This window comes from Erythrolamprus reginae, chromosome 12 (genome assembly GCF_031021105.1).
Source record: "Erythrolamprus reginae isolate rEryReg1 chromosome 12, rEryReg1.hap1, whole genome shotgun sequence".
In the NCBI taxonomy this organism is placed as follows: Eukaryota; Metazoa; Chordata; class Lepidosauria; order Squamata; family Dipsadidae; genus Erythrolamprus; species Erythrolamprus reginae.
Genome location: NC_091961.1, coordinates 28,500,125 through 28,521,892, shown reverse-complemented (window position 1 = coordinate 28,521,892; position 21,768 = coordinate 28,500,125). Strand labels below are relative to the sequence as shown.

At 42.3% G+C, this 21,768-nt stretch overlaps 1 protein-coding gene across 1 annotated transcript; it reads right to left on the bottom strand.

Moving 5' to 3' along the window:
• Window positions 1–1,620: 1,620 nt before the first annotated feature.
• On the bottom strand, window positions 1,621–21,722 carry ACAD8 (acyl-CoA dehydrogenase family member 8). The gene is made up of 11 exons (XM_070765143.1): window positions 21,555–21,722; window positions 18,687–18,787; window positions 13,246–13,415; window positions 11,859–11,968; window positions 10,505–10,581; window positions 8,490–8,627; window positions 7,495–7,630; window positions 7,311–7,408; window positions 4,753–4,905; window positions 3,645–3,747; window positions 1,621–2,492 (listed from the first exon to the last, which is right to left on the bottom strand). Exons 1-11 carry the CDS (start codon window positions 21,649–21,651, stop codon window positions 2,440–2,442), a joined length of 1,236 nt encoding a protein of 411 aa, XP_070621244.1. The 5' UTR covers window positions 21,652–21,722; the 3' UTR covers window positions 1,621–2,439.
• Window positions 21,723–21,768: the final 46 nt, after the last annotated feature.

The window sequence follows — 21,768 nt, the reverse complement described above, 5'->3', positions numbered from 1 at the left end:
AGGGGAGAAATGACCAGATAAATGGCTTCCCGTTTGCATATTTTTTAATTATAAGGTTTTTTTTTAAAAAAAAAATGGCTCCAATTTAAAAACACACATACATAACAAGGCATCAATACCTAACAATATCTTTATAAAATCTCTTATATGAGAATAAAACATCCTAAATCAGATTTCAATTCGCTAATTATTCTGTCTGTCTAAACATATATATATATATATATATATATATATATATATATATATATATATATATATATATAAACCTAATATATAATTTCAATAACTAATTTTGAAATAAAAAGTGGCAGACTAAACAATTTTTATTCATTTTTAAAATTCTAATAATCATATTCTTAAATCTTAAATTTCATCTAAACCTATTTCAGTTTATGTTTAAGTATGTGTCACATATTTATGCTGTCTCCTTTTCTCTTTGTCAGCTGGGTTCCCTCAATCATATTTCTCATTCCTTTTATCTCTTACATTAATTTTGTTTTCCATTAGCGTTAAAGCTATGACAATTACTCCGAATTATATTGTATCTCCCTCATCCTCTCATAGGTCTAATCCCTATCAAATCATCAAATACATAAATCATTACTCTCTCTAATTTACTTTCCTGCACTTTCCTTTGGCTTGATTTTTCTCTTATTTTGTATTAGTTTTAATTTGTGACAGGGTTTATACTCCTTAAATGCCACTACATGTACAAAAAGCAATTGTACCTATGTACTCTACACGTATAGCAATAGCATTTGGACTTATATACCACTTCACAGGGCTATCAAGCCTCTCTAAGTGGTTTAGAGTCAGCATATTGCACAACAATCTAGATACACACACACACAAAGATTTTTATTCAATACAGGTACTCAACACACAACAGTTCATTTTGTGAATGTTCAAAATTATATAGGCACAAAGTGACCTTATCCATTTACAGTCACCACTTTTTAGCATCCCCATGATTGCGTAATCAAAATTCAGCCAAATTTTTGGCGCTATGCATGCACCACCATCTTGTTTTTAGCGCTTTATTTTTTTGCAATTTTTTGCTTGTTCTTATCGCTGTGCACGTTTTTGGCAATGTGCATGCACCACCATCTTGTTTATGTCTGTTTATGCTTTTGTGCATCTATAAAAACTGCGTTCTCGGTACCGCACAGGTGCATGCGAAGCACACCCTTGCTGCATAGCCATGCGGTGCAGAAGGAAGCAAACCAGGAGCAAGGTAAGTTAGAATCCAGCCCTGTGGCCAACCCTAGGGCGATTCACCTGATACCTGTAGGTCCCAGAAGAAGGGCCTTCTCCGTGGTGGCTCCCTCTCTCGGGGGAGATTTTATTATATTAATTGATTATATGGTTCTTTTATTAGTTTTATTGTTTTGTATGAGGTTTTTATATTCTTTTAAGCCGCCTTGAGTTGCCGTGTGTGAGTAGAAAGCAACAGAAATTTCCTAAATTTAATTTAATTAATTTATCGGCCGCCCAACTCCTCCCGGATTCTGATATAAAAGAAATAATGATGGATTCAAAAGCCAGCTCTCTTTGACAAGCCTCAAGAAGACGGGATGAAATCTTCTCCCCCAAACAAGCCGAAAACCAGAAAATGCGAAAGACAAAGAAATCACAAGGCATTTATTGATTCCAACATTCGGAAAGAAATAATCTGCAGTTTGCAGTTCACTCTGGGCAAGATTCGTTTTTAGCTTGTACAGATTTTAATCGTATGATTTTTACGTTTTAAATTGTGTGTGGTATAGAGTACGTCTTTATTTTAATAGCGATGCTTCTGAACGCAAATAAAGAAATGAGTTCATTGTTGGCTTTTCTGTTTTTGCCATCTTGACACAATGAAAAAAACCATTTCCTTGGAATTTTTTGTCTTTGAAGATGTTTCGCTTCTCCTCCAAGAAGCTTCTTCAACTCTGACCGTGAGCACGGCAAGAATTTATCTCCGTGTTAAAAGATGGAGGAATTTTTTTTAGATATTTTTGTCTCCTTTGGCAAACTTTTTTTTCTGGAGAGAAATACATTTAAGATACGTTTTTAAATATGCTTAAGAAAGAAAAGGAGTGGGTTTCCCAGTCTAAGCGAAATCCAAGAATGGATCCGATTCTTCCCAGGGAACGGTGCTGGGATGCGGGAACGCCCGATGGTGATGGGAGGGCTGATGTAGAACTCCCACACGGAGGAATTTCTAACCGGCTGTGGGAAGCAGATGTCCAGAGCCGGACAAAAGCCTCCATTGAGACCCAGCCCGCCTTTGTTGTCCCTTTCCAGCTGTACCAGCCTGCGCCTGTCGCAAAAAAAATCTGGAGTTTTAGGTCAAGGAGACGGCGGAGAAAAACGCATCGCCTTCTCTTCCCACCAGCCGGCTGGTCTCCCAAAAGGCAGCTTGTAACACGTCGAGACCCTGTGACCAGCTCCGGACGGTCACGCCTGTAACAGAGACCTGGCTATGACCATCTTCATGATTTCATTGGTCCCTGCAGTCCGCAAAGAAGAAAACAAAGGTGCATTGGTTAGCAAATTGCAGAACGGCCTGGGTGCAGAAGAGGTGCCAAAAGGCCAGGAATTCCCCATTTAGCATCCTTTTTCTTAAAAAAAATATTTAATATTTTTATTGATTTTAAAAAAAAATATGAACACATTTGGAATACTGTGTTCAGTTCTGGAGACCTCACGTACAAAAAGATATTGACAAAATTGAACGGGCTACAAGAATGGTGGAAGGTCTTAAGCATAAAAGGTATCAGGAAAGACTTCATGAACTCAATCTGTATAGTCTGGAGGACAGAAGGAAAAGGGGGGACTTGATCGAAACATTTAAATATGTTAAAGGGTTAAATAAGGTCCAGGAGGGAAGTGTTTTTAGGAAAGTGAACACAAGAACAAGGGGACACAATCTGAAGTTAGTTGGGGGAAAGATCAGAAGCAACATGAGAAAATATTATTTTACTGAAAGAGTAGTAGATCCTTGGAACAAACTTCCAGCAGACGTGGTAGATAAATCCACAGTAACTGAATTTAAACATGCCTGGGATAAACATATATCCATCCTAAGATAAAATGCAGAAAATACTATAAGGGCAGACTAGATGGACCATGAGGTCTTTTTGTGCCGTCAGACTTCTATGTTTCTATATTTCTAACACACACATACCATAAAACAGGTGCTCTGTGAGTAGTGCCCACCACCAGACAAGCATTCAAACCCCACCACAAAATCTCAAGATGCAGACCTTCGACTTACAACAGTCATTGAGCTTGGCAATTGCCGTATTTTTCGGTGTATAAGACGCACCGTTTTCCAGCCCAAAAGAGGCTGATAATTTGGGTGCGTCTTATACTCTGTAGATTCTTTTTTCAGCCCTAACTAGCTGCTAACAATCTTTCCAGCTCTTACCTTGCAGGCTCTTTCATTGTTACTCTCTGCGAAGAATGTTTTCCACGTCCTAAGTCTTTGCAGGGTTTTTTGCATTATTCTAAATTGTTCTGAGTAAGTTTCTTTCCAGCCCTAACCAGGTGCTAACCATGTTCCCAGCTCTTACCGGCTTGCAAGCTTTTTCACTGTTACTCTCTGCAAAGAAAAAAGTTTGCCTTTTTTTCACTGTCCTAGGACCTGTCCAACAACCTACCTTCCAAAATCTGGTGCACCCTGATGTCTCGCACAAACTGTTGCACAGCATAATCCTTCAGGTAGCCGTAGCCCCCGTGCATCTGCAGAGCTTGATTACAGATCTACGAGGAAGAGGAGAAACCCGGTGAAAACTCAGGTGCAAGGAAAAATCCTGGGCTTTCTAAGAAGAGCACGCCAGGTTCTAGCAGCGAAGGGCTGCAAATGTTTTTTACTACCACAATGTGGGCATGGCTTATTTTGTGGGTGTGCAAGTTGAGGCCTCTCTGTAATTTCTGTAACTAATTGGGATTCGATGGCTGTCCTGGTGTTCCAGAATCCTATTCTGGATGGATAATTTTCAGGAATTCTGGGAGTGGTAGTTTTAACAATGTCTGGGCGGCTGCAGCTTTTCAATCCTGTGCGCATTTCTCAATGGAAAGGCAAGACCTCCCTCTAGTGGACAAATGAAGAATTTCTGTAGGACAACAATTAGAATAGAACATAAAATAGAATAGAATAGAATAGAATAGAATGGCCAAGTGTGATTGGACACACAAGGAATTTGTCTTTGGTGCATATGCTCTCAGTGTACATAAAAGAAAATATACATTTGTCAAGAATCAAGAGGGTGGCAGCCAGTGGTCAGTAGTTTGCAATATTGAATTCTAACCACTGTACCACCGAGGCTCCTCATTATTTGACTTCAAATTTGACTTCTAACATATTTTATGTGCTTCTTTTTTAATATTAGATTTGTTTTGCTATAATATTGTTTTTTATTATTGTTGTGAGCCGCCCCGAGTCTTCGGAGAGGGGCGGCATAAAAATCTAATAAATAATAATAATAATAATAATAATAATGATGATGATGATGATGATGATGATTGTAATAATAATAATATATAATTTATATATTTATAAATTTATAATACCATAACAAGCACTAATATAATAATATAATTATAATTATATTATTATTATTACTATTATTACTATTATTACTATTATTATTATTATTAGATTCTATTGCTGTAAGCTGCCCTGAGTCCCTTGAGATGGTCAAATAAATTAAGTCAATTAAATTAAATTAAATTATCCTGCGCCCTACACGGAGAGTTTTCACTTACCGCAAAGCACTCATCGGTGGCAAAGAGCTTGGCCATGGAGCACAACGCAACAGCATCGTTCCGCTGTTCCTGCAGAGCTCGGGCGGCGTTGCGCACCATTAGGCGCGCTGCCACTAACCGGGTGGCCATCTGAGCCAGCTGGAATTGGAGATACTGAAAAGAAGAAAGAGGGAAGTAGTTAAACCCTCGTCCGTCCCATGGAATCCTGATTCAATGTTGAGCTGGCTGGGCTCACCCTTCCTCTTAAGCGCCGTGGTGACGCAGTGGTGAGAATGCAGTACTGCAGGCTACTTCTTTTTTTATATACCGGTGTTGGTATGTCTCGGTATAGCTTGGCTATGAGACCTTTGACATACACTGAGCAGAGAATTTTAACAGAATGTGGATGTGTGGTAAAGCCAAAGAAAAAGACATAGACTTAGTTATGCTTAATAAGTACTATACAAAATAGAAACAATCCATAACAAGCACTAAGCAAATACCATAACAAGCACTAAGCAAATACCATAACAAGCACTAAGCAAATACCATAACAAGCACTAAGCAAACACCATAACAAGCACTAAGAAAATACCATAACAAGCACTAAGCAAATACACTCCCCCCCCTCAAGGCAAAGCAAAAACGAATGAGCGATAAAGCATCATTGAGGGAAGGAGTAGTGGCGCCCTCTTATGGCGAGCCAGCCCAAAATATTTAAAGTGATAGTACAAGAGACTACAATAGGTAGTTTACAATGGCAAACCCTAACAACCATGTACCTTGTACTAACAACTGGTATATAAATTTTATTTATATATAACAAACAATACAAACATAAACATTTAAAAGTAACAAAAAATAAAAAGCAGGCAAGTGTGAGGCAAGTCTGTATAATGGTACTAACTTATTCTATTGCTCTTCTCTGCACTCTTTCTAGAGTCTCAACATCCTTTTTACAGCGTGGTGACCAAAATTGAATGCAGTGCGTTAATACTGTGTGTATAACTGGTTGGGCTGTACAGTATATAACTTAAGCCAGAAATGTGTGATTAAAGGAATTAGCAAGCTACTGCTTTAAGGACTAGAGTTGCAATTAGCTATAAGAGGGAACCAGATACCTCTCTTCCTCCCTGATCTCACTCTGCTAATTTTGTCTGTGTGACTATACTGTAGATTTGCTTTGTGATAAATTTATTTTATTTATTTATTAATTTATTGGATTTGTATGCCGCCCCTCTCTGCAGACTCGGGGCGGCTAACAACAATAACAAAAACAGCATATAACAATCCAATATTAAAACAAAAACCCTTATTATAAAACCAAACATACATCCAGACATACCATGCATAAAATTGTAAAGGCCTAGGGAGAAAGAGTATCTCAGTTCCCCCATGCCTAGCGGCAGAGGTGGGTTTTAAGAAGCTTACGAAAGGCAAGGAGGGTGGGGGCAATTCTAATCTCTGGGGGGGAGTTGGTTCCAGAGGGCCGGGGCTGCCACAGAGAAGGCTCTTCCCCTGGGTCCCGCCCAGCGACATTGTTTAGTTGACGGGACCCGGAGAAGACCCACTCTGTGGGACCTAACTGGTCGCTGGGATTCGTGCAGCCGAAGGCGGTCCCTGAGATAATCTGGTCCAGTGCCATGAAGGGCTTTATAAATGTTGTCTATGTATTGTTTATGTAAGTAATACTTATGGTATTATATATATCCGAGGAAGAATTATTGTAGAATTGTTGTGTGTATAGAACTGGGTGTTCTGCAGGGGAGAATTGTGAAATAATTGCTGTGTGTATAGAACTGTGTGTTCTGATCTCAGTTTGTATATGAATGATTGATGTATGTGTGTATGGCTTGGACTGTGTACTGACTACTCTACTGAATATATGTAAATAATGTTTATCCTCAAATTGTACTGGTCTGGGTTATTGACTAGATATCTGCCACTACATCTACTCTGTATAAGTTTGTTTTAGGAATACTGTAGTACAAATAATTGCTTAGCATGCTAACATAGTATTCCAAGTGTGGCCTTATAAAGTGGTATTAACACTTAATGTGATCTTGATTCCATCCCTCTGTTAATGTAGCCTAGAACTGTTTGGGCTTTTATTTATTATTATTTATTTATTTATTAGATTTGTATGCCGCTCCTCTCCGCAGACCCGGGGCAGCTAACAACAACAATAAAACAACATGAAACAAATCTAATATTAAAAATGACTAAAAACCCTTATTAAAACCAAATATACATACAAACAAACATACCATGCATAAATTGTATAGGCTTGAGAGGGGGAAGGAATATCTCAGTTCCCCCATGCCTGATGAGTTAAGGAGTTTACGAAAGGCAAGGAGGGTGGGGGCAATTCTAATCTCTGGGGGGAGCTGATTCCAGAGGGTCGGGGCCGCCACAGAGAAGGCTCTTCCCCTGGGTCCCGCCAACCGACATTGTTTGGTCGACGGGACCCGGAGAAGGCCAACTCTGTGGGACCTAATCGGTTGCTGGGATTCGTGCGGCAGAAGGGGGTCCCGGAGATATTCTGGCAGCTGCTGTTTAAGGATCCCACAGAAACGCACCTGGTTGGTGGCCAAGACCTCTCCGAATTGTTTGCGGACATTAAGATGATCTCGAGCCAGGAGAACCGAAGCATGGGCCGCCCCCAAGGAGCAGGACGCTGGAGAAAAATAAAAACCAAACACAGCCTCTGAACCACAAATTCCATCTGACTCTTATCGGCCAACCCCATATCACCTTCCTTACCGATATTAATTCTCCCTCCGTTGAGGCCCTGCATGGCGATGTTGAACCCGTGGCCTTCCTCTCCTAGACGGTTGGCCACCGGAACAGCACAATCTTCGAAGATAACCGCCCGGGTCGGTTGCGAATTCCAGCCCACCTGCAAAGAAAATAGGCCAGCCTTCTTTTAGAATAGAATAGAATAGAATGCTTGTGGGACCACCTTCTGCCGTATGAGTCCCAGCAACTGGTCAGGTCCCACAGAGTTGGCCTTCTCCAGGTCTCATCAAGCAATGTTGCTTAGCGGGGCCTAGGGAAGAGCCTTCTCTGTGGGGACCCCAGCCCTCTGGAATCAGCTCCCCCTGGAGATTCGCACTGCCCCCAACCTCCTTGCCTTCCGTAAGAGTCTTAAGACTCACCTATGTTGCCAGGCTTGGGGCAATTAGGTCTCAGCCCCCTGGCCAATGAAGTGAGATACATGTTGTATGATTGAAAAGGTATGATTATTTTTAAATATTGGATTTTTCTATTGTAATTTTAAATTTAATTAGATTTGCCGTTGTGCTGTATTGTTATTACAGTATATGCTGCTAGCTGCCCCGAATCCTCGGAGAAGGGCGGCATACAAATCTAATTAATTAACAAACAAACAAACAAACAAACAAACAAATAAATAAATAAAGTTAAATAATAAATAAATATAAATAAGTAAGTAAGTAAATAAAGTTAAATAAATAAAGTTAAATAATAAATAAATAAATAATAAATTAATAAATAATAAATTAATAATAAATTAATAAATAACGAATGAATAAATAAATAAATAAATAAATAATGGGAGGAAATGGGTGATAGGAATGATGGGCAAAAAATAGTATTAATAATAGTGCAGACTCAGTAAATAGTTTGACATTGTTGAGGGAATTATTTGTTTTGATGGCATTCGGGGAAAAAACTATTCTTGTGTCCAGGTGGCCACAGCCAACCCAGGACATAGGAGACCACCCAACGGTTCTTACTTTCTTCTCCTTTTTGCCAAAACTCAAGCCGGGAGTTCCTTTCTCCAACACCAGGCAGGAAATGCCCTTCGGACCTGACCCGCCTGTACGGCACATCACCACGTAGAGGTCAGCATCGCCACCACCGCTGATGAAAGCCTGGGAGAAGCGAAACAGAAGGTAAGAGATTAATAGAGTTGGAAGCAGGGGAGGTCTGTGTCAAGGTTTCAGCCAACATCCAAACTAAATCAGAGTCCGAGTCAAAGTGCTCCTCAAAGTTCTGTTGCGTATACAGCGTTCTGAGACTGCCTGCGAAAGTCGAATTTCCGCGAAGTAGAGATGCGGAAGTAAATACACCATTTTTTGGCTATGGACAGTATCACAAGCCATCCTTTAACACTTTAAATCCCTAAACTACCATTTCCCATTCCCTTAACAACCATTTACTCACCATTATTACTGGTACTCACCATTGAATAAGACACTTAGTGATCCTGATATTTATGAACATAATTATTTATTAACAATAATACCTTTTTTTTGTTATTTATTTGCAAAAATCATTAGTTTGGCGATGATGTATGATGTCATTGGGCGGGAAAAACCGTGGTATAGAAAAAAACCCACGAAGTATTTTTTAATTAATATTTTTTTAAAAACCGCGGTATAGGCTATTCGCGAAGGTCGAACCCGCGAAAATCGAGGGAACACTGTACTCCCTTTCAGCCTGAGGAATCTCAGATTCCAAAGGGGGGAACGATTTAGAATTGGCATATTTGCCTGATTTACAGACAGAAAGGAAGGTTAGTGATGGAGAGGAGGGGGCTAATGACTTAGACATGGATTCAGAATCAAGTGGGGAGGACTGGAGATGGGTTAACCCCTTTCAGATGTTCCCAGAAGTTACAGGGAGCAGATACTAGGAGGTGAGGAACTAGTTGATCAATTACCACACATCCGGGTGTGAACGGAAGAAGAAACTGATTCCGTTCAATCTTGTCATACCAAGATGGAGGCGTCCCCGACACGCTCCGGAAAGTAAGCAAAGAATTGTGTGATTTATAACCTGTTTTTATGGCTCCTTGCTAGCGCTGATTAGCCCATAAATTTTAGAATGACTTGTGGAATGTTTTGATGTTACTACTAAGATTATTTGATTAACTACTAAAGAGGGAGATGAGAAGGAAAAGCATTGCGTCAGAGCAGATGTATTTATTTATTTAATTATTCATTTATTATATTTGTATGCCGCCCCTCTCCGAAGACTCAGGGCGGCTAACAACAATAAAAAAGACAATGTAAACAAATCTAATATTAAAAATAATCTTAAAAAAACCAATTTAAAGAACCAATCATACATACAAGCATGCCATGTATAAATTCTATAAGCCTAGGGGGAAGGGAAGATTTCAATTCCCCCATGCCTGACGACAGAGGTGGGTTTTAAGGAGCTTGCGAAAGGCAAGGAGGGTGGGGGCAACTCTGATATCTGGGGGGAGCTGGTTTCAGAGGGTCGGGGCCACCACAGAGAAGGCTCTTCTCCTGGGTCCCGCCAAACGACATTGTTTAGTCGACAGGACCCGGAGAAGGCCAACTCTGTGGGACCTAACCGGTCGCTGGGATTACCAGAAGGTGAAGGAAAAAGAAAGAAGCTGCTGCTGTGTTTTTACAAAGATAAGCACCTGGCAATCATTTATTCCAATTATTATCTGAATTAGCCTGAAACCAGAACAAGTTCCAATTTATTTCCAGAGCCATCCTGGCACCCACACTGGGAAAACTGGATGTGAGTTTCCTACCCAGTTGAAAGTAACCCACCCACAAACTTGTCACGTTGCCCATTCAGATTGGGCCAACATGGCAAGTCCTTCTTCCGCTTCCACCAAGGTGGGTGGGCATAGGACAGTGATGGCGAACCTAGGGCACAGGTGCCACAGGTGGCACGCGGAGCCATATCTGCTGGCACGCGAGCCATTGCCCTCAGCTACAACACGCATGTGTGCCGGCCAGATGATTTCTGAGAGGGAGAAGGATACCTTGGACCCATTGAGAATATACACATCGCCGTGTTTCTTGGCTGAAGTTAGCAACGAAGCCGCATCGCTTCCGCTTCCTAAAGAGAAAGGGAGAATTCGGGATATTTTCATTAGGAAGCTCCTGATCCGGTTCCCATTTTCCCTCTCATCGCCCATCCATTCAAAGAAGCAATGGGTGGGAACTAAACAAGGGGAGAAGCAACTTAGAACTAAGGAGACATTTCCCGACAGCGAGAACAATTAATCCGTGGAACAGCTTGCCACTAGAAGTTGTGAATACCCCAACACTAGAAGCTTTTAAGATGTTGGATAACCATTTATCTGAAGCGGTGTAGGATTTCCTGCCTAAGCAGGGGGTTAGCCATAGCAAAAGTACTTAGACTTATATACCTCTTCATAGTGCTTGACAGCCCTCTCTAAGCTGTTTACAGAATCAGACTCTTGCCCCTAACAATCTGGGTCCTCATTTGACCCACCTCAGAAGGATGGAAGCCTGAGTCAACCTTGAGCCTGGTGAGATTTGAACTGGTGAACTACAGATAGCGGTCAGCAGAAGCAGCTTGCAGTGCTGCACTCTAACCACTGCGGCACCAAGGCTCATGGGTTGGACTAGAAGACCTCCAAGGCCCCTTCCAACTCTATTATTCTATTCTATTCTGTTCTATTCTATTCTATTTTTATCCTATTCTATTCTATTTTCTATTCTATTCTATTCTCTATTTTCTATTTCATTTTCTATTTCTTATTCTATTCTCCATATTCTACTCTACTCCACTCAAATCTACTCCATTCCATTTTCTATCCTATTCTCTGTATTTTCTATCCTATAATTATTATCTCCCCCTTGCCCGTGTTGTTTTGGTGTATGATTGATTGTGTGCTTGTTTTTTATATATATTGGGGTTGTTTTTATGAATTTTTTAACCTAAAACTGTAATTAGATTGGTAAATATTAGATTTGTCACTATGTACTGTTTTTGCCATTGTTGTGAGCCGCCCGGAGTCTGCGGAGAGGGGCGGCATATAAATCCAATAAATCTAATCTAATCTAATTTCTATTCCATTTTCCATTCTGCTTTCTATTTCTATTCCTATTCTATTCTATTTTCTATTCTATTCTCTATATTTTCTATTCTATTTCCTATTCCCTATTCCATTCCATATATTCTATAGTTATTGATGTACACACCTGATATTTTTTGCCATTACTATACAGCAATATTCACAAATATATACAATTTTAATATAACTCCTAAATACTCTTTATGGATGAACTTCATCTCTATTTTCTAGCCAACTGTACCAAAACCCGCGCTGGCTTTTCAAGAGTTGGGAAGGGACACGCTTGTCTCACCCGGCTCCGTCAGGCAGTAAGAGGCCAATTTTTCCATGCTGCAAAGGGAAGGGCAGAATCTCCGTCTCTGCTCCTCGTCCCCAAAGACGTCAATCATCCAAGCGCACATGCTGCAGCGGAGGGAGAGAAACCGAGCCGCGGATTATGAAGCCATCGATAACAGAGCCAGTTAGTGGTGACGGCATCAGGTTAGAAAGCTGGAGACGGTGAGTTCGAGTCTCGCTTTAGGCATAAAAGTGGGCTGGGTGACTTTGGGCCAAACACCAGGAGATGGTGAGTTCTAGTCCTGCTTAGGCATGAAAGCTAGCTGGGTGACTTTGGGCCAAATCACCAGGAGACTGTGAGTTCTAGTCCTGCTTGTTGTGGTTAGCTCTGGCCCAGCTCCTGCCCCAAGGGCTGTGGATGTGGGGGAGACATCCACATGCTGCAGGCCTGTTTTGCCCCCGGTGGAATCTGCTGATGAAGGCTCCTCTGACCAAGAAGACATGAGTGACAGGGAGGAGGAGAGTGTGGCAGACAACCCAGAAGGAGATCAATTCTCTAGCTCCTCCTTGGATTCAGAACAAGAGTTAATGATACAGCCACGCATGCGGAGAGTGATGCATAGGCAACAACAACTGAGAGATTATTATCAAAGAAAATGTGGCCACCTGTGGTTGGGTGGGGCTGTGGTCATTAGTGAGGCTGCTATAAAGAGCAGCCTGTGGGTTTGGCCATTGTGGAGGATTATCTGATCGTTGTGTTTCGTGACTGCTTTGCTGACTTTGACCTTTGTGTGCTGATTTTCCCCCGCTTTGAAACTAAACCAGAGCAAAGTGTGTTTCACTTTGTGAAAGAAGGACTGTGAATTGCCTCACAGCTGCAAGCTAAGTATCACAGAACTGATAAGAGACTTGTACAAATTACCAGTTTGTTTGGCGACGAGGGCTCTTGGCTATACCAAAAGAGGGCTTGGTTTAAGTGACTTTTCATTATAAAGAACAAATAATGTGACTTTGATGAATACCAGAAGTAATTAATAGGAAACTAATTAATTTTTTTTGGGGGGGGGGTATAATTGGCTTACTAACTTGATACTGTTTTTATTGTATTATGAAGGTATTTTGAAATGTATTGAAAAAGTTTGTATGGAGAAAAAAAAATTACCTGGAAAAAATAATGTAATATTTGAAAACCTATCTTAGTCAGTAAGCCACTCCCACCCGGTCACATGACTTTTAAGCCACCTTGGGTACATGATTGTCAAGCCACTCCCACCTGGTCACATGACCATCCATCCACGCCCACAAACTAAGCCACGCCCACAGTGTGGCGGTAAAAGCTTTCGCAAGCCCATCCCTGCCCAGAAGTTCCCAGCGTGGAGACCAAAGCCAATGCAAAAACTCACTTGTGGATGCTAATATAAGCCGTAGTGCTGACGCAGCCGGTCGAGAGCGCCTCGAAGATGATGGAGGTGTCAAGCCGAGAGAGTCCAGAGCCCCCCACATCCGGCTTCACGTAGATGCCCCCAAACCCCAGCTGAGCTGCCTTCCGGAGTGTTTCCACTGGAAATATTTCCTGTCCGTAACAAAGACGAGATTGCAAGAGATTTATCCATCCTCCCATCCTCCTATCTGGACCGGGACTCATTGCTCACAGTCACTCATGCCCTCATCACCTCAAGGTTCGACTACTGTAATGCTCTCTACATGGGGCTACCTCTGAAAAGTGTTCGGAAACTTCAGATCGTGCAGAATGCAGCTGCGAGAGCAGTCATGGGCTTACCTAGGTATGCCCATGTTTCACCATCACTCCGCAGTCTGCATTGGTTGCCGATCAGTTTCCGGTCACAATTCAAAGTGTTGGTTATGACCTTTAAAGCCCTTCATGGCATTGGACCAGAATATCTCCGAGACCGCCTCCTGCCGCACGAATCCCAGCGACCGATTAGGTCCCACAGAGTGGGCCTTCTCCGGGTCCCGTCAACTAAACAATGTCGGTTGGCGGGCCCCAGGGGAAGAGCCTTCTCTGTGGCGGCACCGGCCCTCTGGAACCAACTCCCCCCGGAGATTAGAACTGCCCCTACTCTTCCTGCCTTCCGTAAACTCCTTAAAACCCACCTTTGCCGTCAGGCATGGGGGAATTGAAACATCTCCCCCTGGGCATGTTTAATTTATATATGGTATGCTTGTGTCTATGTCTGTTAGTATATGGGGTCTTTTTAAAACTTTAAATTTTAAATTTATCAGATTATTTATGATTTGTTTCCACGTGTTGTGAGCCGCCCCGAGTCTTCGGAGAGGGGCGGCATACAAATCTAAGTAATAAATAAATAAATAAATAAATAAATCATTTTGGCAACCTTGCGTGTTATTTTCAAAAGCAGCCATGGAATATATTCTATCTGGCCAGATCAATTTTGATCAACTTATTATTATTATTATTATTATTATTATTAATTATTATTAATTGTATTTGTATGCCGCCCCTCTCCGCAGACTCGGGGCGGCTAACAACAGTGGTAAAACAACATGAACAATCCAATTAATAAAAACAACTAAAAAACCCTTATTATAAAAAAAATCAAAACCCAAACATACACACAAACATATCATGCATAACTTGTAATGGCCTAGGGGAAGGAATATCTTAACTCCCCCATGCCTGGCGACAAAGGTGGGTCTTAAGTAATTTGCGAAAGACAAGGAGGGTGGGGGCCATTCTAATCTCTGGGGGGAGTTGGTTCCAGAGGGCCGGGGCCGCCACAGAGAAGGCTCTTCCCCTGGGGCCCGCCAAACGACACTGTTTGGTTGACGGGCCCCGGAGAAGGCCAACTCTGTGGGACCTTATCGGCCACTGGGATTCGTGCGGTAGAAGGCGGTTCTGGATGTATTCTGTCCCAATGCCATGAAGGGTTTTAAAGGTCATTACCAACACTTTGAATTGTGACCGGAAACCGATCGGCAGCCAGTGCAGGCTGTGTTCTATCTGGCCACATCAAACCCACACATGCTTCAAGCATTGATCAAGGCAAAAGTATTATTATTTACACAAAGTCCAGCAAGAAATACTATATTTTTCACAATATAAGATGCACCAGAATATAAGACAACTCACTTATATGGGTCTGACATCAATACAATTTTTTGGTGTGTGTGTGTGTGTGTGTGTGTGTGTGTGTGTGTGTGTGTAATTTTTTTATTGTTTTTCACACCTTACAGAGATTCCAATTTACATACCTCAAATTGAAATATAATACAATACAATATCAAATGCCAATTCCTTAGTCAAATTAATCAAATTTTTCTAATTATTTATCCAATTATTTCTGGTACAGTGTTCCCTCGATTTTCGCGGGGGTTGTGTTCCGAGTCCACCCGCGAAAGTTGAATTTCCGCAAAGTAGAGATGCGGAAGTAAATACACTATTTTTGGCTATGAACAGTATCACAAGCCATCCCTTAACACTTTAAACCCCTAAACTGCAATTTCCCATTCCCTTAGCAACCATTTAGATTATTACTCACCATGTTTATTTATTAAAGTTTATTTTTAAAATAATTATTAAAGATGGACGAAAGTTTGGCGATGACATATAATGTCATCGGGCGGGAAAAATTGTGGTATAGGGAAAAAACTTGCAAAGTATTTTTTTAATTAATATTTTTGAAAAACCGTGGTATAGACTTTTCGCGAAGTTTGAACCCGCGAAAATCGAGGGAACACTGTATATATCATTCATCCTGTGCTACCTCCTTTCCAAATGCTATCGCCTGGATTTTGGATAATGTTCTTCACTTTCATTTATATTTAAAGTGCTATAGCTATCTAAATTTCTTTTGGATATTTGCTGTTTTTCCTAACTATGCCATCGTGTATCAGTCCCTTTCTAGCATTCTTAGAAAACACAGTCCTACTTTCATTTAAAAAGAAACCCCTCGTTTTATCATAACGGCCCTTAACAATGGAAAATATCCAAATTTATGTCTCTTTAAAAGCCCAGGAAGGAAAGAAAAAAAAATAAAAAAAATAAAAGAGAAAAGGAAAGGAAAAGCAGAAAAGAATAAGAAAAAGGAAAAACACTATTCATATCGTATCTTAATCTATACATACAATTGAGAGAGTCCAGAAATATTTCAAAAGAAGAGATATTTTTTTAATGTATTTAACAAGTATTTGGACTTTGAAAACCCACCCTTTGCATTAAACAGTCATTCTATAATGTTTCACAGCTGGAACTACATGTGATACCCTACCAGTTTCTTGAATAGAGTACAGTAGTACCGTAGAAGAATTTTATGAATTTTTAATGGATTTAAAATTTTCAATGGATTTAATAGATTTAAACCCCCTTTGAAAACCCGTGAAATAGCGAATCATAGAAACATAGAAACATATAAGTCTGACGGCAGAAAAAGACCTCCTGGTCCATCTAGTCTGCCCTTATACTATTTTCTGTATTTTATCTTAGGATGCATATACAGTATGTTTATCCCAGGCATGTTTAAATTCAGTTACTGTGGATTTACCAACCACATCTGCTGGAAGTTTGTTCCAAGGGTCTACTACTCTTTCAGTAAAATAATATTTTCTCATGTTGCTTTTGATCTTTCCCCCAACTAACTTCAGATTGTGTCCCCTTGTTCTTGTGTTCACTTTCCTATTAAAAACACTTCCCTCCTGGACCTTATTTAACCCTTTAATATATTTAAATGTTTCGATCATGTCCCCCCTTTTCCTTCTGTCCTCCAGACTATACAGATTGAGTCCATTAAGTCTTTCCTGATACGTTTTATGCTTAAGACCTTCCACCATTCTTGTAGCCCGTCTTTGGACCCGTTCAATTGTGTCAATATCTTTTTGTAGGTGAGGTCTCCAGAACTGAACACAGTATTCCAAATGTGGTCTCACCAGCACTCTATACAGCGGGACCATAATCTCCCTCTTCCTGCTTGTTATACCTCTAGCTATGCAGCCAAGCATCCTACTTGCTTTCCCTACCGCCTGACTGCACTGTTCACCCAAATCCGCAAAAGATGAACCGTGAAGTAGCGAGGGATTACTGTAAGTCTAAATGCTATTGTTATTGTCCTTCCTTCCTTCCTTCCCTCCTTCCTTCCCTCTGCCCACTGCTAGCAGTTGTATCCTGACTGGCTCAAGGTTGACTCAGCCTTCCATCCTTCTGAAGTGGGTCAAATGAGGACCCGGATTGTTGGGGGCGATATGCTGACTCTGTAAACCGCTTAGAGAGGGCTGGAAAGGACTGTGGAGCGGTATATAAGTCTAAACGCTATTGCTATTACTATAAGAAGATTCAGAGGTGGGGGACAAAAGAAGAGGCAGGCTCATAGACACATGGAGCCGGGATGGCGCAATGGTTAGAGTGCAGCACTGCAGGCTATTTCAGCTAACTGCTAGCTGTGGTTCAGCAGTTCAAATCTCACCACTCGTTCAAGGTTGACTCAGCCTTCCATCCTTCCCAGGTGGGTCAAATGAGGACCCGGATTGTTGGGGGGCAAGAGGCTGACTCTGTAAACTGCTTAGAGAGGGCTGCAAAAGCACTATGAAGTGGTATATAAGTCTAAGTACTTTTGCTATGGCTCACCCCCTGCTTAGGCAGGAAATCCTACACCGCTTCAGATGAATGGTTATCCAACATCTTAAAAACTTCTAGTGTTGGGGTATTCACAACTTCTAGAGGCAAGCTGTTCCACGGATTAATTGTTCTCGCTGTCGGGAAATGTCTCCTTAGTTCTAAGTTGCTTCTCTCCTTGTTTAGTTTCCACCCATTGCTTCTTTGAATGGATTGATTCTGTAAATATTGATTTTTTAAACCGCTTAAAGAGGGCTGTAAAAGCACTGTAAAGTGGTATATAAGTCTAAATGCTATTGCTATTGTCCTTCCTTCCTTCCTTCCTTCCCTCCCTCCCTGCCTCTGCCCACTGCTAGCAGTTGTATCCTGACTGGCTCAAGGTGGACTCATCCTTCCATCCTTCCGAGGTGGGTCAAATGAGGACCCAGATTGTTGGGGACAATATTGATTCTGCAAACGGCTTAGAGAGGGCTGTAAAAGCTCTATGAAGTGGTCTATAAGTCTAAACGCTATTGCTATTGTCCTTCCTTCCTTCCTTCCTTCCTTCCTTCCTTCCTTCCCTCCCTCCCTCCCTCCCTCCCTCCCTGCCTCTGCCCACTGCTAGCAGTTGTATCCTGACTGGCTCAAGGTGGACTCATCCTTCCATCCTTCCGAGGTGGGTCAAATGAGGACCCAGATTGTTGGGGACAATATTGATTCTGCAAACGGCTTAGAGAGGGCTGTAAAAGCTCTATGAAGTGGTCTATAAGTCTAAACGCTATTGCTATTGTCCTTCCTTCCTTCCTTCCTTCCTTCCTTCCTTCCTTCCTTCCTTCCTTCCCTCCCTCCCTCCCCTCCCCTCCCTCCCTCCCTGCCTCTGCCCACTGCTAGCAGTTGTATCCTGACTGGCTCAAGGTGGACTCATCCTTCCATCCTTCCGAGGTGGGTCAAATGAGGACCCAGATTGTTGGGGACAATATTGATTCTGCAAACGGCTTAGAGAGGGCTGCAAAAGCTCTATGAAGTGGTATATAAGTCTAAATGCTATTGCTAATGCTAATACCAGAGAGATAGCTGAGGATTATTTTCACACACAGCAAAGTGTGCTAATATTCAAACCAATCTCAAAGTGTTTCCTTTTTTAAAAAAAACCAAACTGGCTGAAGGAAAGAATTTCTGGTTGGTTAACGGTTAACCTTGGCAGAGACGGCAGGAGCCTCGAATTCTACAACCGTCAGCTAGACTTCCTAAGGACAAAAAGCCAAGCAGGTGCCTCACCTTTTCGTCCCACTCGGCCATGTGGGGGGCCATCTCCTTGGCAGCAAAGTCGAAAGCCACTTTCTGAAACTCCTGCTGCTCTTCGGTGAGACCCACGGCAGCTGGGGAGGCCAGAAGAGAATCAGCTTGCAAAAGTGGAAATCAGGAAGGAAAAAAGTTTGTGGGTGGGGAGAGGAGAAGAGAAACCCCAACTCTGAGGATTGAGGGATGAGGGATGAGAAGGAAAACGTTTTCAAAGGATACACCAAGAAAGTTCAGTTGGCTTTTGGAAGACGAAACACCTTTGGAACAACTATGACTTGGATGATTTGAGAATCTCCATAGAAAACCCCAAACTCTTTCTTTGTTCTTTCATCCCCACTCTTCCTTCCTTCCTTCCTTCCTTCCTTCCTTCCTTCCTTCCTTCCTTCCTTCCTTCCTTCCTTCCTTCCTGCCTGCCTGCCTGCCTGCCTGCCTGCCTGCCTGCCTGCCTTCATTCATTCATTCATTCATTCATTCATTCATTCATTCATTCATTCATTTATTAGATTTGTATGCCGCTCCTCTCCGTAGACTTGGGGCGGCTCACAACACAATAAAAACAGTTCCTGACAAATCTAATAATTTACAATTTAAAATTTAAAATAGTTAAAAAAAACCAATTTTTAAACAGACATACCTACAAACATACCATACATAAATTATATAGGCCCGGAGGAGATATCGCAGTTTCCCCATGCCTGACGACAAAGGTGGGTTTTAAGGAGTTTGCAAAAGGCAAGGAGAGTAGGGGCAGTTCTAATCTCTGGGGGGAGCTGGTTCCAGAGAGTCGGGGCCGCCACAGAGAAGGCTCTTCCCCTGGGGCCTGCCAACCGACATTGTTTAGTTGACGGGACCCGGAGAAGGCCCACTCTACCTAATTGGTTGCTGGGATTCGTGCAGCAGAATTCCTTCCTTCCTTCCTTCCTTCCTTCCTTCCCTTTCCTAATGCTCTATCCCTTTCCTTCTTTCATTCCCTCCCTCCCTCATGCTCTATTTTCCTTCCTTCCCTATTCCTTTCTTCTTCATGCTCTATTCCTTCCTTCCATCCTTTCTTCCTCTCGCTTTCCTCTTTTCTTCCTCATGCTCTATTCCTTTCCTTCTTTCCTTTCCTCCCACCTTCACGCTCTATTTTCCTTCCTTCCTATTCCTTCCTTCCTCATTCTCTATTCCATCCTTCCTCCCTTTCATCATGCTCTATTTCTTTCCTTATTTCCTTTCCTCCCTCCCCCATGCTCTATTTTTCTCCCTCCCTCCCTTCCTCAGGCTCTATTCCTTCCTTCCTTCCCTATACCTTCCCTCCTCTCTTCTTCCTCTTTCCCTCTTTCCTTCCTCATGTTCTATTCCCTCCCTCCCTCCCTTTCCCTTCCCTTTCTCTCCCCCATCCCGCTACAAAGGGGGAGTTACCTTGAGCTTCTTTCTCCCTTTTCTTTGAGCTTCTCCCTTTTTACAGAGCAGCCAAACTTTTAGTGCAAGTTCCCCCTTAAACATTTCATCCCCAACCTTCCCCAAATCCAGCTTTCTGTCCCTTCATAATTGTAAAAAAAACTGCTTTGGGGGGCCAGATCTGGAGGTTCCCCTGACTTCAACATGGACACCAGAGTTCAGCACTTTGTGCTGAAATTCAACCAAGCGAAGCAGACTTTCTGGACTGCTGCCTCCTGACTAACCTTTTCCATAGGTTTGAAGCCTGAAAGAATGACTACAGGGGTCTTTTCCTAATTTAAGGCTGCCTTCCAAGACTGCACACACAGACTTCAGAGGAGAATCAGAACCGCAGAAAAGAACAATGGCTGCCAACCTGCCTTCCATTGAGGACCTGTATACTGCACGAGTCAAAAAGAGGGCGGGGAAAATATTTACTGACCCCTCACATCCTGGACATAAACTGTTTCAACTCCTACCCTCAAAACGTCGCTACAGAGCACTGCACAACAAGACAACTAGACACAAGAACAGTTTTTTCCCAAACGCCATCACTCTACTAAACAAATAATTCACTCAACACTGTCAGACTTTTTACTAAATCTGCACTTTCGTTTCTACTAGTTTTTCTCATCATTCCTATCATCCTTTTCCTCCCACTTAGGACTGTATGACTGTCACTTGTTGCTTGTATCTTAAGATTTTTATTAATATTGATTGTTTCTTCATTGCTTATTTGACCCCTATGACAATCATTAAGTGTTGAACCTCATGATTCTTGACAAATGTCTCTTTTTCTTTTATGTACGCTGAGAGCATATGCACCAAAGACAAATTCCTTGTGTGTCCAATCACACTTGGCCAATAAAGAATTCTATTCTATTCTATTCTTCCATCCCTGGGCTAACAGCTGTTAAGCCTGAGTGCCTCTCAGATGGGCCCATTCATCCAAGAGCCCCTGTTTCCCAGCCCAACAATCTTTGCCCAAGCTGACCCCCTTCCAAAGTTGGGGGTTAACAAATGCCATCAGGGCAGTCTGGGGATGATGGGAGCTGTAGTACAACTCAACCAAAAGGTTGAGTTGGGTTGAAAAAAGGCTGCAGGGAGGCAGTCCGTCCCCAGCTGAAAGCACCACCTGTTGGATTTCCACCTGCAGTTCCAGGCAAGCCAGATTTAACAGATTAAACAGAGTTGGAAGCGACCTTAGAGGTCATCTAGTCCAGGGCTAGGCAAAGTTGGCCCTTCAATGACATATGGACTTCAACTCCCAGAATCCCTGCGCTAGCATAACTGGCTGAGGAATTCTGGGAGTTGAAGTCCACAAGTCCTAGAAGAGCCAACTTTGCCTACCCCAAGCAGGAGACTCTACAGTGTTCAACCCCCTCCCCCTTCCAATTCATCCCATCTGTCCCCTTGGAGTCTTACGGTCAATGCAGGAAGCAATTCCTCTGCGACTCCAGGCTGGCTTCGGGCCAGAGCCCCGCAGACGAAGCCCCAACCTCAAACAGCCCCTCCAAGCCATTGCAAGCAGCTTTCCCCAAGTCCTCTAAGGGCTGCGGCTAGGGCTGCCGCGCGGCCTTGTGGGTATTGAAGTCCGCACTCCTCCCGCCCGCTCTCCCATTCTTTAATGGGGAAGCAC